The sequence below is a fragment of the Aedes aegypti genome, chromosome 2 (genome assembly GCF_002204515.2).
Source record: "Aedes aegypti strain LVP_AGWG chromosome 2, AaegL5.0 Primary Assembly, whole genome shotgun sequence".
Taxonomy (NCBI): domain Eukaryota; kingdom Metazoa; phylum Arthropoda; class Insecta; order Diptera; family Culicidae; genus Aedes; species Aedes aegypti.
Window position 1 is genome coordinate 439474693 of NC_035108.1, and position 15114 is coordinate 439489806.

General features: G+C 42.0%; 2 protein-coding genes across 2 annotated transcripts in view; one reads left to right on the plus strand and one right to left on the minus strand.

The window, feature by feature from the left end:
• Positions 1-167: 167 nt before the first annotated feature.
• LOC5567987 (protein YIPF6) lies at positions 168-13357 on the plus strand. Its single transcript, XM_001657764.2, has 5 exons — positions 168-339; positions 415-546; positions 1027-1271; positions 1334-1491; positions 12845-13357. The coding sequence occupies exons 1-5, from the start codon at positions 313-315 to the stop codon at positions 12961-12963; spliced, it is 681 nt and encodes a 226-aa protein (XP_001657814.1). The 5' UTR covers positions 168-312; the 3' UTR covers positions 12964-13357.
• A 50-nt stretch (positions 13358-13407) lies between these two features.
• Positions 13408-15114, minus strand: part of LOC5568007 (alpha,alpha-trehalose-phosphate synthase [UDP-forming]) — a 28477-nt gene continuing 26770 nt past the window's right edge. Inside the window, exons 4-5 of the mRNA XM_001657763.2 lie at positions 13918-14211; positions 13408-13852 (exon numbers count right to left, since the gene is read on the minus strand). Of these exons, the coding sequence (XP_001657813.1) occupies positions 13592-13852; positions 13918-14211 (555 nt within the window). The 3' untranslated portion in view covers positions 13408-13591. The remainder of the gene's footprint in view (positions 13853-13917; positions 14212-15114) is intronic.

Consider the following 15114-nt stretch of genomic DNA (forward strand, 5'->3'; position numbering starts at 1 on the left):
CTCAAATAGAAATGGACAAGCTTTTTTCATTACTTTTTACATTAATGTTCAACCGACATCGAATTTTTATGTTGGTCCAATCAAGTCTCCCAGTAGAAATGTTTAAGGGTGCACTCGACGATGTTTGTAGATGTGTCAAAATAAAGAACTGTCACGTCGGAAAACTTGCGGACAGCAAAGCAGCAGAATTCGTACAACAAATTATATTTCAACTAGTTTTTGTGCAATATTTTGAAAATTTCCCTTAATATATAGAAGTTTACCTTACTTTATGAAGCCATAGTATCTAGTGCACTAGTTTAAATCACCAGAATGTCGTCGCCCGAAGCTAAACTGGAGGTAAGTTGCAAATTTCCAATTGTTTATGTTTCCCCTACCACTCAATGGTAAAAAAATCTTCCACGAAACCCATAGCTCTACGATGATTACGCCTCGGCCACGGAGTCAATGGAGGGCCAAATGTCCGTCCCAAATGCTACACGGAACACCACAGATCCCGGCGCACCCAACTTCAGCACACTGGACGAACCCATCAAAGATACATTCGTAAGTCCTTTGACCAAACTATTATCAGGGATGGTAGCGAGTTTGTTTTTAATGATTTAGCTACTAGTTTAGTGCAAGTGTTGAAAAAGACAATATTTTCAATGGAAGGACTCTAAAATCTCTGATTATTTCTTCTGGAATACTGGAATCTGAAGGAAGCTCTGTGCAAACACCTGTAAAATATTCCTGGACAAATTCAGGGCAAAAAGTGTACATCTACATGTACGAACAGTAATAGTTGTCTTAATGTCCATAGGAATTCTTTATAATGTTCGTAGAAAAATCCTTAATGAAAAAAAAAATGGCTCCTGGTTTCGTTTATTCTTTGGTGTTCTTGATTCATGGTTTATCTTTTAAGTCTTTGTTATCAGGCATAGGACTCCAAAATTCCTATTTTACAGACACTACTACTAGCTACTAGCCCTATGAGCCACTATTCTAACATCAAGATCAAAACTTCTATTGTTTTTCATTCCACAGCTTCGTGACGTGAAAGCGGTGGGTATCAAATTCTACCACGTCCTGATACCACGGGAAAAGAACACCCTGCTGCGGGATTGGGACCTGTGGGGTCCGTTGATATTGTGCACACTGATGGCCACGATTCTGCAAGGGTCGGCCGACGACGTCCATGACGGAGGGCCGCAGTTTGCCCAGGTGTTTGTGATAGTGTGGATCGGGGCGATGATTGTGACGCTGAACTCCAAGCTGCTGGGAGGGAATATGTGAGTGATGAAATGTGCGTGTGTGGTCGTAATAGATAATGAGGAAATGTCCTTTGTTTCAGATCCTTTTTCCAGTCGGTGTGTGTCTTGGGGTACTGCTTAACGCCATGTGCTGCAGCCCTGCTGGTCTGCAGGATAATCTTGATAGCAGAGCAAACGCATTTCCTGTTCTTTTTGCGACTCTTGGTCGCAGGAGTGGGCTTCGGATGGGCCACATATGGTAAGTACCGGCATTAATTTTGATAGTTGTAACTAAACGTAGCTATACATAATTAGCGTTGCAATTTGTAATTGCGTTCAATATTCTTCATCTTCTTCTTGGCATCACGTCCTTCCTAAAAAAGAGCCTGCTTCTGAGCTTAATGTTCAATGAGCATCTCCTCAGTTGTTATCTGACAGCTTTCTTTGCCAAAGTTTTCATTTTCGCATTCGTATATCGTGTGGCAGGTACGATGATATGTATTTTATGCCCAGGGAAGTCAAGGAAACTTTCATTACGAAAAGATCCTGGACCGACCGGGAAACGAACCCATATTCTTTTAGCATGGCTTTGATTTATTGCCGCGGACACAAACCACTTAACTAAGGAAAGTCCCTCAATATTATTATTATAGTGCCTCAGTAAAAATCTATTATGGCGACTAAAATCACCCGCTTCTAATCGCATCTTATATCGAATCTTATTGACCTAAATTGATCTGATTTGCAAGTTTCCATCGTATAGCTCTTTGACAGTGGGTCGATTTAATGATTTCTGCGACAGTCACACTGCAGACCAGGCTTCCGAATTCTCACTCACTCGCACGATAATGGATTTATCCCTCACAGTAATTTTCAGCGATCAGCTGCCTTGCGATTTTATCCGTCCACAAAACAAAGCTAAAATAGATAATTGCACATTTCCGCAGCTGTGAGAAGTTTGTTTTCTCTTTTTCCGATCCATGGATAATTTTTCCTGTATCCATCGCCACGAGCAGCAGTTGCTTTTATGCACCAAATTACCCACTCCTTTCGTCCAGTTAGTGTGGTAGCATGGTAAGCGTGCACGCATCGCGGTTGTTTTTAGCAATGTTCTAGGTTCGAATCCAGTCGCCGGCACTAGTTTTTGTCAGTGTCGTAAAAATTCAGCCGAATGATACCCGATCAGTGCGAAAACGAACAAAAACAAACTCCGCTAGCAAGAAGCCAATCTGACTTCGAGTGCGAATGCGACGAGAAAGAGAGTGGGTGCAACACACGCACACATTCAGTTTCACCCACTGTTGGTGTCATTTCAAAATTCAGTTTCACCTAGAGGCACTGAAATTGAAAATTGAATATAAAAAATTACAAATGAATTTTATATTACTGGTGTAAGAAAACGGCAATGTGATGCCTCCAGTTCATGAATCATGATTGTCTTTTAATAAAAAAATACAACTTTTGCAATTTGCGGATGTTTTGTGGGGTATTCTGAAGGGAATGATTTTTTTCACTAGTGAAATTGAATTTGAATGTCAGTAGTGGATGAGAATTAGTGTAGCAAAAGTACTTGAAAAACTGAATGCACGTTCTACCAGATTCGTGCATGTATTGTCAAACAAACATTCACACAAAGAAGAATTCAACGATGACGGAGCCTACTGAGGATCGGCGTTGTTGACTGTATATTGAAATATGCAGACACTGGTTTTTGTTTATCCACATAGTGATAATTCTCGGGAGCAGTTGGTGAGCGAAAATATGATGGAGTGAAAAATATATTATCCCCGGAGTGGAGTGATTTTCGGTTATCCACCATCGTAGCTCCAGGGAAGCGATAAAAGATGTTCACGTGAGGAAGCGAAAAAAGCATTCTCCTTACGTGCGAAAAATCGTAGATTTCGCATCATTGATACGAAAATTCAGAACCCTGCTGCAGACACATTTTGCCCATAAGCTCGATTTGAAAAAGTAATTTCTTATCATCTCGCATGAGAAATTCCGTCGTTTTTTATTATCGTAAAACGCAGTTTAGAAAAGTGCCAATGCTGTAGGAAATGGAAGGAATTGACGGAACTGACAATGTCTTCCTATTTCAAGATTTATCGACAAGAACGTTATCTAAACCATGGGCGTGGCCAGAGGAAAGCCATCAAATAAACAATACTATGTTTTTAATTACCTATCAGTACATTTTTTTGATCCGAAATAAAGTTTAACTAACCGGTTATCGTTGTAAATACAGTCAGTTCTCCTCAAGTCGATATTAAATGGGCTGTCGAATCAGGAATGTTTCGACAAACAGAACGCATATTTTTCAAATTGTTGAACTTATATTTTATGTATTTCGTAATTCAAAATAGTAATTGAGTTGCCATTAGCAACATAACTAGATTAATTTGAATTGTAGCTCTGTAGTAGGCTAAGAAATTTTCAAATAAAATTCTTTCTCTTTTGCCGACCACGGCATAAAAATTTATATAGTACACCGTGTTGCCGACGTTCTCACCCAATAAAGATTTGAAGAAATTTGTTTTTTTTTTTCGTTTCGTAATAATGTTCGCGACTTAGAAAATGGGTGAAAAGTTGTGGCTGTTCGATGGAACCAATTTCGGAAACTGGAAATTGCAAATTGAGCTTTTGATGGAAGACAACATTTTTTGGACTGTACGGAGAACGCCATCGAGGACGAGGAGTACGCGAGAGATCTCCCAGAGGACACGGCTGTTGTCAGGGCGAAGAAGAAGAATAACTTCGAAGAACGCATGGCCAGGGATCGGAAGTGCTAAAATTTACTAATACACCGAACAGCAGAGGACTAATTCGATTACGTGAAGGAAAACAATCAGAGGGGGTTGTGTACAAGACACGACCGCATGACGTTAACTACGCCAAGTGATTTTTTGCATTTGAATTTTAGTTGATTTTCATAGTTGCAGCTTTCCTTTAGTTCAAACTCTAACATAATATCGTGACGGTCCAAACATTTTAGATTTTTAATTGACACCCAGTATATTGCCGTAAGATGTAGTTAACATCAAAAGAAGAATGAGCGAAGAAGCTGAAAATGGTATCCTTTATAGTGCGCTTCCCATACCAAAAGAATCGTGGAAGACAATATGAACGAGTTTGGTTGCGTAAGAAAGGGGTCGACATTTTCCCAATTTTCGACAGTCTATCGTCAAAAATCAAAAGTTTTCTCCATTTGAGTAAAATGTTGTATAAATTTCCGACCGATTGGTAGGAAAATATTGAAAATCTACCGATAAATGGCTGAGTTAGTACCATTCAAAATCTTACATAATTTCGTGACGGTTGCAACATTTTAGATTTTCAATTGACACCCAGTATATTGCCGTAAGACGTAGTTAACGTCAAAAGGACGGCTAAAGAAACGTGGAACGCTTTGAAGAACGCATTCGAGCGTGTCGGAATCGCTGGGAAACTTTTCCTGAAGAAGCAGTTCCAGGAGTTGCGTCAGAGGGAAGGAGAAAAAAATTGAAAAAGTGCTCAGCGAAATGAAGGCCGCCAGAGTAAAAATTGAAGAGGAAGACGTTTTTTGTCAGCTTTTGCTCTCGCTGCCGAAGTCGTTTGATATGATGCCTTGATTACGACTATGAAGACCATCCAACCGGACCAGTTAACCCTGGAGTACTTCAAAAAGCGGCTGATGGACGAATCAGCAAAACGTGCAAATCAATAGAGCCACGCGGAGGACTCCGTTCCGTACCGATCACCTTTACGTGGTGCATTACGAGGTAAGATCTACCGGGCAGCATGGACGAAAGTCCAGGGGTTTAACGGACCCCCCTCTTCCAAGACCTCTGCGATTTGGAGTGTTGCTTAGGATGTGGTGGAGTTCACAATGGGCTCTGATATATCTTCATAAAACCACATAAATCCGAAAGCAACTCTGTCAAAGCGACTGATGCCGCTTAAAGTACCAAAGCACCCTAGTCCAAACTAACAGGAGCGGCACATCAGGATTGATATCAGTAAGATCCTGATTATGGCATACTGGTCGCGATACAAACGGACAAAGCATGGAACTACGAGTAGGAGTGCTTCGAGCACATTGGGACCAACGCTAGTACGGCCCCAATTATGTATACTGGCAGCGCAAGACTAAGGACAAGTAACGATATATGTACTGGATAATATGCTTTGAGGCTGACAGCGGCGACATCCTACTGCCTTAATAGGGTTAGGTGACACTGGCCCGAAACAACGAGTGGGTTAATAGCGCAGGCTGCCCCCGTCCCGTAAAACCGTGGCAGGCCTTAGAGTACGTTCCAAATCCGTCGCCTGGTTGTTTCAACTGGGCGGGAGTAGGCTCAGATGCCATTACCTGACCTGTGCCGATCCGGCTCTGAACATAGTATCCCATGAAGGACTATGTCAACCCTAGCATGGCCTCCCTGCTTGAACCGGCTAAGGTTCCCGCCAAGGCCTAGATACTGTGACGACGGCAGACACTGGCCGCTCCAGTGCAACATATGAGATGACCGATGGCCCGGGACTAATCGAGGCCATGGATCGCAATAGGGAGTACCTCCCTAAAATGCAGGTAGCTACTGAGCAACTTGACGTCATCATCGAGTTTGTTAAGAGCAAAAGCCATATCAGTAAAGACTTGAAAACAAGTCTACTGAAATTGCGACAATAATTAGTCCTAGCTGCAAAGCCGGACTACGAGAAAGCCAAGGAACAACTTGGCAAGGTAGTATTCCAAAAAGACACTAGGTCGTGTCAGACCGAAGTGTTTTCCCTCACAGGCAACGCGAATATATCTTATGATATTATTCGATACGCGATGCGAAAGAGAGGACCATCCACAGGAACCACATGTGCAAGGTAACAGCAACCCGTGGACACGAGTCGGAAAAAAGAAAGAAAGGAGAAAACCGAAAACGGAGCCCAAGGAGAATGCCACACAGTAAACAGCGAAACGTAGGAATTTAGGCGAGGCCCTGGTTATCAAAACGGAGGAAGCGAAATACGCCGTGGTTCTGAAGACGATGGGAAGCACGGAGAAGTTATCGCCATTGGACGCAGATGTGCGGACTCTCTAGTGTAAAAATCTGGATGAGGTCATCGATGCAGCGGAGGACTCGGCTGTCCTCAAAGAGCAGTGTGACATCGAAGTAGCCAGTAAGGCCATCCACCTTAGAAAGGGCCCGCAGGACACCCAGGTGACGGCGATCAGGCTTCCGGTCGCAGAGGCCAACAAAGCGAAGAACTTGGGCATACTCAAGGTAGGCTGGTCGGTTTGCCGGCTGAGCATTCAACAGCCTCCTGAAGTTTGCTTCAAGTGTTTCGGGAAAGGCCATAAGTCGTGGAATTGCAATGGTTCCGACAGAAAGATGTGCAGAAAATGCGGCACCGAAGGCCGTAGGGCGAGCGATTGTAAGCAAATCGCTAAGTGCCTAATATGTGTCGACAGAGCAGACAATGGACACTTAACGAGCGGACCCAAATATCCCAAAAACACAAGCGGAGTATCCAAGCAGCCAAAACGGAAGTAACACAGGTAAATTTAAACCACTGTGATGTAGCCCAGCAGCTGCTTTGGCAGTCAGTCTCGGAAACTAAGACTGACGCGGTGTTACTATCGGACCCATACCAGCCAACGGGAACTGGGTGGCGGATAGGTCTCAACAGCTAGCAGCTATAGGGACGACAGGACAATACCCTATGCAAGAAGTAGTCTCTACCTCAAATGACGGTTTTGCGATAGCAAAAATCAACGGCGTGTTCTATTGCAGTTGTTACGCGTCCCCAAGGTGGTCGATTGAGGAATTTTTCCACATGGTCGACAGGATGATAGCCGAACTAGCTAATCGGCAGCCAGTAGTGACTTCAATGCATGGGCAGTGGAGTGGGGTAGCCGCTGCACCAATCAAAGAGGCCATCTATTGTTGGAATCCCTGGCCGCATTAAATGTAGAGCTGGCAAATGTGGGTACAGTGAGTACCTTCTGCAGAAATGGTGCAGAATCGATTATCGACGTGACGTTTTGTAGTCCTAACCTTTTAGGTACCACGAACTGGCGCGTTGATGACGGTTATACTCATTACGATCATCAATCGATTCGCTATAATACCTATAATACCAGTCGAGCGGAAGGCAGCGCGATATAATTCGACCCAAGCTCGAGGATGGAAAACAGCGCGCTTTGACGGCTGAAGCCCTGAGGCGCGAACGGAACACTCTGGACCTAAACGGTGAAGAGCTAGTTGCTGTGATATCACGAGCGTGTGATGCTTCCATGTCGAGAAAAGCCCCTTCTAGAGAGAACAGGCCGCCGGTGTACTGGTGGTGCGAATCAATTGCAAATCTTCGAGCAATATGTCTTCGGGCTAGACGAAGAATGCAACGCGCACGCACAGAAGCACAAAGAGAAGAACACGGTGCAGCATTTAGAGAGGCAAAGTTGGCTCTCAAAAAGGAAATCAAGAGTCGAAAACGGGCATGCTTTGATAGTCTATGCGAGAGTGCCAATTCGACTCCGTGGGGTGACGCCTACAGAACCTAAGACCAAAGGTGCCATAGCGCCCCAAGAGAAGTTGCCTGAGTTGCTGCGATCGATAATCGATGTACTCTTCCCGCACCATCCCATAAGCCCATGGCCCCCAGCGCCGTATGCGGCAGATGAAGGAAAAGAAGTGGCACCGACAAAAACACCGGGGGAATTTCAGTACGCGATACAGGAAAGAACACTAGAAGGCAAAGTTGCGTTTGCTCGTCGCGGCGGTCGGTTTATTACTAAACAATTCAACATAAACCACAGTCAAACATACAGCCCAAATTCCAACACTCCTCCTCGATGTGTTCATCACTACTTGGTATCACTAAGTCCAACGAAAGTCCTCCTTGGGCAACTCAGCCATCTCAGGTCCTCGACCTACGAGTCTTACTCCTCCTGCACACAACGCCCTCCTGCTTCGTCAAGTTTGACAACTACAAAGTCACAAAGTTCACAGACTATCCACGATAACTCATAAAATTGTTCTTCTTGGCAGCACTCCCCCTCAATGGGATGCCCAACTGCATTTTTCCGGCGGTTGCCGCTCTTCGTCACTTCTGCAGTCTTCAGAGCGTACAGCTCTCCACATAGTTCCGCTACTGCTTGCACTTTCCCGCTGGAACTCACTATCTGGCACCGAGACTGCACAAAGTTCACATTTAGTCCCTTCTGTGCCAGCTTCCGGACTGAGAGCAGTCCACTGTCTAGCTCCGGAACGTACAGCACGTTTTTCACCAAGATTACGATTACGCACGAGACATACCAGACTCTCCCATAGTGACCATGGAAATCAGTGAATTCTACACCGCTCAAACGACAAACTAGTGAACTCGTGCATCGGTCCATATGGGAGTCAAAGAGGACGAATTTAGAAACCTGCCACACTCACAATTCCGTCGATCATTTTATTGCCAGTCGTCCTACTCCCAGTGCTGTAAACATTCGAGGTCATCAGTTACAGCACGAGCTTTAGAATGAACGTCGACAAATACAAAATAGTTTCTGTGGTAGTTTTGTATATTATATACATAGCAGGCCGTGATATTGACCGTAAGCATTATTACTTAAGTTGTCAACGGAGAAACATCACATTGGCGACGAGTGAACCCAACGTCTGCGATGGCCATCAAACTTGAATTACAAATTGAAGAAGTATTCCAAAAGAACAGCAGCAGCTTGAAGCATTTCACCTTATTGTCAGAAATCAATCCCTTGTCGACAGAATAGCTACAATACCCGTAGCCAGGAATGTGACGCTCGTTTAATACGCAAAAAGATTGACATAAATGTAAGTGAAGTCTCAATGAAATACTTCGCCTTAGAAGGGAAGTTGCCTTAGCGGCGGATTCGATCCGTCGGGTCAGGCTGTTTAGAAAGTTCACCTTGAAAGGGAACTTGTGGAAATGAAATTGCTCGCCTTAGAAGGGAGCAGCCGTAGCGACAGTTTCGAGCTGTCGGGTCCGGTAGAAAAAGTAACCGAATGCTCGCCTTAGAAGGGAGCGACCGTAACCACGGATACGATCCGTTGGGTTCAGCCAAATGCTCGCCTTAGAAGGGAGCTGCCGCAGCGACAGTTTCGAACTGTCGGGTCCGGCTGAAAAGAAGTGCAAGCATCCGTAGCGACGGATACGATTCGTTGGGTCCGGCGGAAACTAAAATGCTCGCCTTAGAAGGGAGCAGCAAGAGTGACAGTTTCGAACTGTCGGATCTGGCAGCAATAAAATAATACAGAGCAGTTGCAACATGTTTGATCTGCAAGGTTCAGCAAAATGAACAAAGAAATGTGACAGCAGTAAAAAGTTATAGTAACGGAAATGATCAGATCTATTAAAAAGGATGAAATTCGTGCTTGTATCGGTAATTTGCAGAAGGAAAGAATACATGAGATAAAAAACATAATTAATGTAGCCTTCGGATTCTATCAAAATTTATAAAACTATAAACGCAAGTACGTGCATTTTCTGTTGAAGAAAAGGAGATGTGGTAGTTTTGTATATTATATACATAGCAGGCCGTGATATTGACCGTAAGCATTATTACTTAAGTTGTCAACGGAGAGAAACATCACAGTTTCAATTGAATGTCGTCCGACATGATGACATTTGCATAAATCTCGCATAACTTCTGATCTCGCCCTAAAAGCCATTGGTAACCATGTGTGTAGCTCGTTTTTTCTGAGCATTTGAATGGATTTTAATGTTAGTTAACAACGCTATGGGGAAGAAAGGATCAATATCTTCCTGCCCGTGATGTTGGTTTTTTTTTTCTATCTTTATTAACGAGATTTTTAGCCCTGGGCTAGTTCATCTCGGGACCAACGGCTTTACTTCCCTTCCGAAGGAAGTCGTCACTGAAATTTTTAGTGACTATCTCGGGGATGGGATTCGATCCCAGGTCCTCGGCGTGAGAGGCGTGTGTTCTAACCACTACACCAGGTCCGTCCCCGTGATGTTGGTTTGGATGCCATTTCTTTCATTTGCTCAGAAACAACGAGCTACGCACGTGGTTACCAATGGCTTTTAGGGCGTTATCTCAGAGTATGTGAGAAATCATAAGTTTTGCATTGAATTCAGATGGTTGGGGCGACGATTTCGTCAGCCGAAAACCAACCCATCGTTTCAGTAAGTTTTTCCCATGCGATTTAATTTGCAATTAATGTCACGCGTAATGTTCATTCTGGTACACAACTGTTACGGTGATATCGGCCTCAAACACTTCTTTTTTCAAAACTTTTCATTACACTTGAGTGTAGAATACTTTCACTTAGTGCTAAACACTAATTTATGGTCTTAATACTGGCTTAGGATCGCCATGCATTGACTGGATTAGTTTGGATAGAATGATGTTGTCCAGTCGGTGGTTCGTATATATCTGCTTTATTCAAAAATCATTTCCTTACGCTAGCCTACCTACTGAGTGGCGTGACACATACTTTCTGCTGTGTAAGCATTTGGTAGTTCATCGTTCTACAACGGCTGAATGTTATGATTATCCAGCATAACATTCTGTCGTTCGACTTCTACTTCTACCGATCGCGTTCCACAGGCGTAGTCAGGGGTGTATCCGCCACATAGTGAAAGCAGAACAGAAACAAACAAAACCGTAACGTTTCCTAGTGAAGCTATCGTGGCCAGTGGCATTCAATTGACATTTTTTTCGACATTCGTTTGATCGCTCGTGTTGTGAATGTTCAAGGGAAGCACTGCCGAATATCAGCGAAAATGTATCGACTACCGTGATTGCTTACAACACTGCATACAGAGAGAACACGGCCTTGTGTGTGTGTTAAAACAGCACTCAGTCGAGATGACTCTCAGTAGAGAGACAACCTAAGCTGCTTAAATTTTTGAAAGAATCTCAAATTGATGACGCAATGTTACAATAAAAATGGTATAATTTATCTTTCTAATATGATGATGACTACGATACAAGATTACAGAAATCATAAGAGGAGTAGATTTTCTCAAATTTCGTCGAAATCTACTGACTGTTATGCGGTTACTTTTAATATGGGACGATGGGTTTTTTCGCATTTTGTTCATACAAAAGTACAATTTTGTGAATGATTTTGAAAAGTTCACTAATAATAAACGTTATTCATGATTTTAACTCGAAAGTGACGAAAATTAAAATGGGACTGTTATGCGAGTATGGGCAGTATAGGCACAGATCAATCACGCCAAACCTTATTTATTTTTCCATTTTTTTTTTATTAAAAACATGATTTATGAAGTAGAATAAACATTTTTCAAGTTTCAAACACCAACCAATACTAAATCAATGCAATGCAAGCGTTTACTGTCACTAAATACAGTCGTATATCAATATCGAGTGAGCTATAAGCTCAATGTTAAGAACAACTTTTTGTCATTGCTGTACATTTGCTTAGATCATTCTTCTTTATTTTTTCTGCATTTACGCTCCCACTGGAACCAAGCCTGCTACTTATTTCAATTTTCTATGAAAACTTTTATAATTTTTGATTTAGACTTTGCAGTCCAAAAGACTACATCAAACTCAGATTAGACTTGTGTGTCACCGTGTAACTTGCTCAATAACTTAACGAATTCCTGTCTCAAGAATTACTTGAAGAAGTTCATCAGAATGTTCTCATTGAATTCCAACAAAAAATGATTAAAATATTCCTCCAAGAATTTCTGCAGAATATGTCCAAGGAATTCCGGATTCTAGGCATTTTTAATTCAACGAGCGTAAATTTCACCAATAGTGTTTTTTATATATATTTGAATTCTACTGTACCTTTGATCATAAATCACACCAAGTAATTTTTACATGTTTTTTTTTTTATTACAAAAATATAATCAGGAGTTCATCCAAAACTGAGCATGTTCCCTAGATCCCCCAGAATTCTCCTAGAATACTGCCGATAATTCCACGTATTCGTTCAGAAACTTTTCCATAGAAAATCCTTCAAGGATAATTCTTGTTTTTAATGGAGCGTTCTAGTGACTTCTTCATGAATTATAAAAGAAACATTTTAAAGAGTTCTTGGGACATTCATTCATTCATTCATTCTGTCAAGAAATTACCAAAGAATTTGTTTTAAGAGTTTTACCACAAGCTCCTAATAAAAAAACTTATTGAAGTTCCATAGTTGCCTGCTAAAAATGTTCATGGACTGCTCAACATTAGTTTGCTTAAAGGTTTCTGAGAGATCTTATTTATGAATTTCTTTTAGAGATTCTCCGAGTATTCAAACATTCCTTCAAAAATTTTTCCTGAACAAATTTTTCTAAGGATTACTGCAATTGAGACGTAAAAAAAAGGAAATGAAGAGAAAAACATAAAAAAAATAAACACGGAAAAATATCGAAAAAATATGTATACAAGTCTGAAAATGCCTGCTAGGTCAATAATATCAATTCAAGTCTCATTCTTTCATCAAAAAATGCATGTTGAAAGAAATTAAGAAAAAAAAAATTATTCGCTTCGATATAACGTAACGAAAATAAAAATCGAGTTACGTTAGGATAGTTAGGTATTACTATAGGGCCATATTAGGTTTAGATTTCCCCATCAATACCATATTATAATAATGACAAATAATTCTTTATGTCTTTTGTAGCGTCCATCATATTTCTCGGGGACAGCCAACCAATCAACCGGAAAGCTCTAGCTGTGTATCCGATCTTTCTGTTTTACTTCATCATCTCGTGGCTGGTAGTGTCGCACTCCAACGTCTAACTAGTTCAATGTGGATGGAGACTTTAGTATGCAATTAGGCCGATGTTTTTTTGTTCCCTACAGCCACCGATCGTATGCGTGTGTGTACTTGAAGATGAAGCGACGAAAGCTAATGCTAAGCTATGCTAAGGGTGATAAATCTATTCCTAGATAGACAGGTATTGTGATTGTGAAAGTGTTTTAGTATGGTATTTGTATATAATCGGATCACTTGCCCTCGTGGACTAAGGCTACAGCAAAATAGTCAAAATCGCTTTTTAAATTACAACCTTGGATACCAATTAGTATCATGAGTTGTTATAATTGGAGATAAGTCCTTTTGTACCATATATTTTCACTGTCTTGTGCACTTGAAGCATCCTTATGAGAATAATAAAAGTACTCTACAAATAAAGGGAGACGTTGTTTGGTCGGATAGAAAGAAAGCCTTGGTTCATCTTAGACTAAAATTCAACTTTTTATTTAAATAATCTCACAGTAAGAGAAACATTCGAAAACAGTAAAACAGAAAGCAAAATCATATTTCACTTGTGTGCGTTTATAAAAACCTAGCACTATTTAAATAACCCTAGATTAAGACACTAAATTGCTTTTGCTAAAACATCATCGAGTGAGTTGCCAGTGGCGCCTAATCCCGCTCGTCGGAGCTGTTGGCGGCACTGTGGTTTGGACTCGGAACCAGTTCGAACGCCAGCTGCATCTTGACGCAGTCCTTCTTGCGGTTCTTGTAGGTCAGACTGTTGGATCGGGGCTTGCGGCGCATAAAGTGCCGCTCGACCCACTTGAGCATCGTCAGGACGGAATCCGTCGAGGGTAAACGCCGCTCGGCCGAGGTCTTGACTATCTGGGCGTTCGTGACGCGGAACGTGGCTGCCATACCTTTGAGGGCCTGTGAGAAGAGAGAGAGAGTAATGATTCACATGAGTTATTTCAACGATGTCTGCAGAATCTTACCATCATGGCATCTTCATCAGTGACGTCATCTCCCGCGTAGATGATCTTGATTCGTTCGCTCCAATCCACACCGAACGCCGTCCGGAGGATGTAGATGGAAGCCCGACCCTTGTTCCACTGGACCGGAGGTTTGGCCTCTACGGCGCAATGCGCCTCGGTGACACTGAATCCATTGTCCGTGATCAATTGGCGTGCCTTGGAGACCAGTTCAGCTCGTAGCTCGTTCGGTGTTTCACGGTAGTGGAATGTCAGCAAAGCGCCTTTGTTCTCAACCCATGCTCCGTGATGACAGACCTGCAACAATGGAATACGAATTAACACAGTGTTTCTCAAATTTTTAGAATTTGCGTGCTTTTCAAATTTTTACAAATATCCCGCGGACCCCTGAAACTAAGTTCATTGAATTGAAGAATTTGTCAGGAATTTGAGAATTCAAATAAAAAATAAGTGGAATTTTGCTGATAATGGTAAAATGCCTCCCTTAAGGCGCAAGTAAAAATGGTGCAAAAGTCAAAACTGAAAAAGCAGTTTTCTCTTTTTAATTGGACAAATCGAGGATAATAAAAACACACAGCCTTTTTATTTGCTAAATAAAAAGGCTGTGTGTTTTTATTTTTATGAATTTGTTGTTTTAAAGGGAGAAAACTGCATTTTCAGTTCCGACATTTGTGCCAATTTTTCTTGCGCCTTAACACTTCGTCGTTAACAACATACGGTATCGACGCCCACCAAGAGCGATTGAAGAAACTGAAAGCCTTCACATCATACGCTCAGCATTTCGAATAAACGTTGCAACCGTCAACGTCGCAGTCGAGAACATTGTCAGGTGCGTTGAACGGAGCAGTGATGCATTTGAACGCGTTCAGTTCACGTTCCAGTTCAAGTCGTTGAACGGAGTGATCAAGTAGGCTTGCTCATTGTTCAGTTCAAAAATCTGAACGCTGGTGAGCAGAAAATTGAACGCTGTTTGTTCTGACAGAATTCACGGCAATTCACTGTGCTAAAGTTGTTTAAAAGGTGCTCAAAGCAAGACGTTATATATTTATTTATAACTAAATTGGTTTTACTATTGATTCAGAAAATCTTTTCCGGGTAAAACCCTAAATCTATGCTTTGACTACCATTGTAGTGTATTGCGATCTGAACGGGGCATTCGAGAGCAGCAGTGGGCTCCGGCTCGGGAGTTCACTGTCTACT

Excerpts from the sequence above, each read along its gene's own strand:
- LOC5567987 (XM_001657764.2), top strand. The coding sequence starts at position 313 with ATGTCGTCGCCCGAAGCTAAACTGGAG. Across the intron at positions 340-414 it reads CGCCCGAAGCTAAACTGGAG|CTCTACGATGATTACGCCTC; the intron begins GTAAGTTGCAAA and ends CGAAACCCATAG. Across the intron at positions 1,492-12,844 it reads CTTCGGATGGGCCACATATG|CGTCCATCATATTTCTCGGG; the intron begins GTAAGTACCGGC and ends TGTCTTTTGTAG.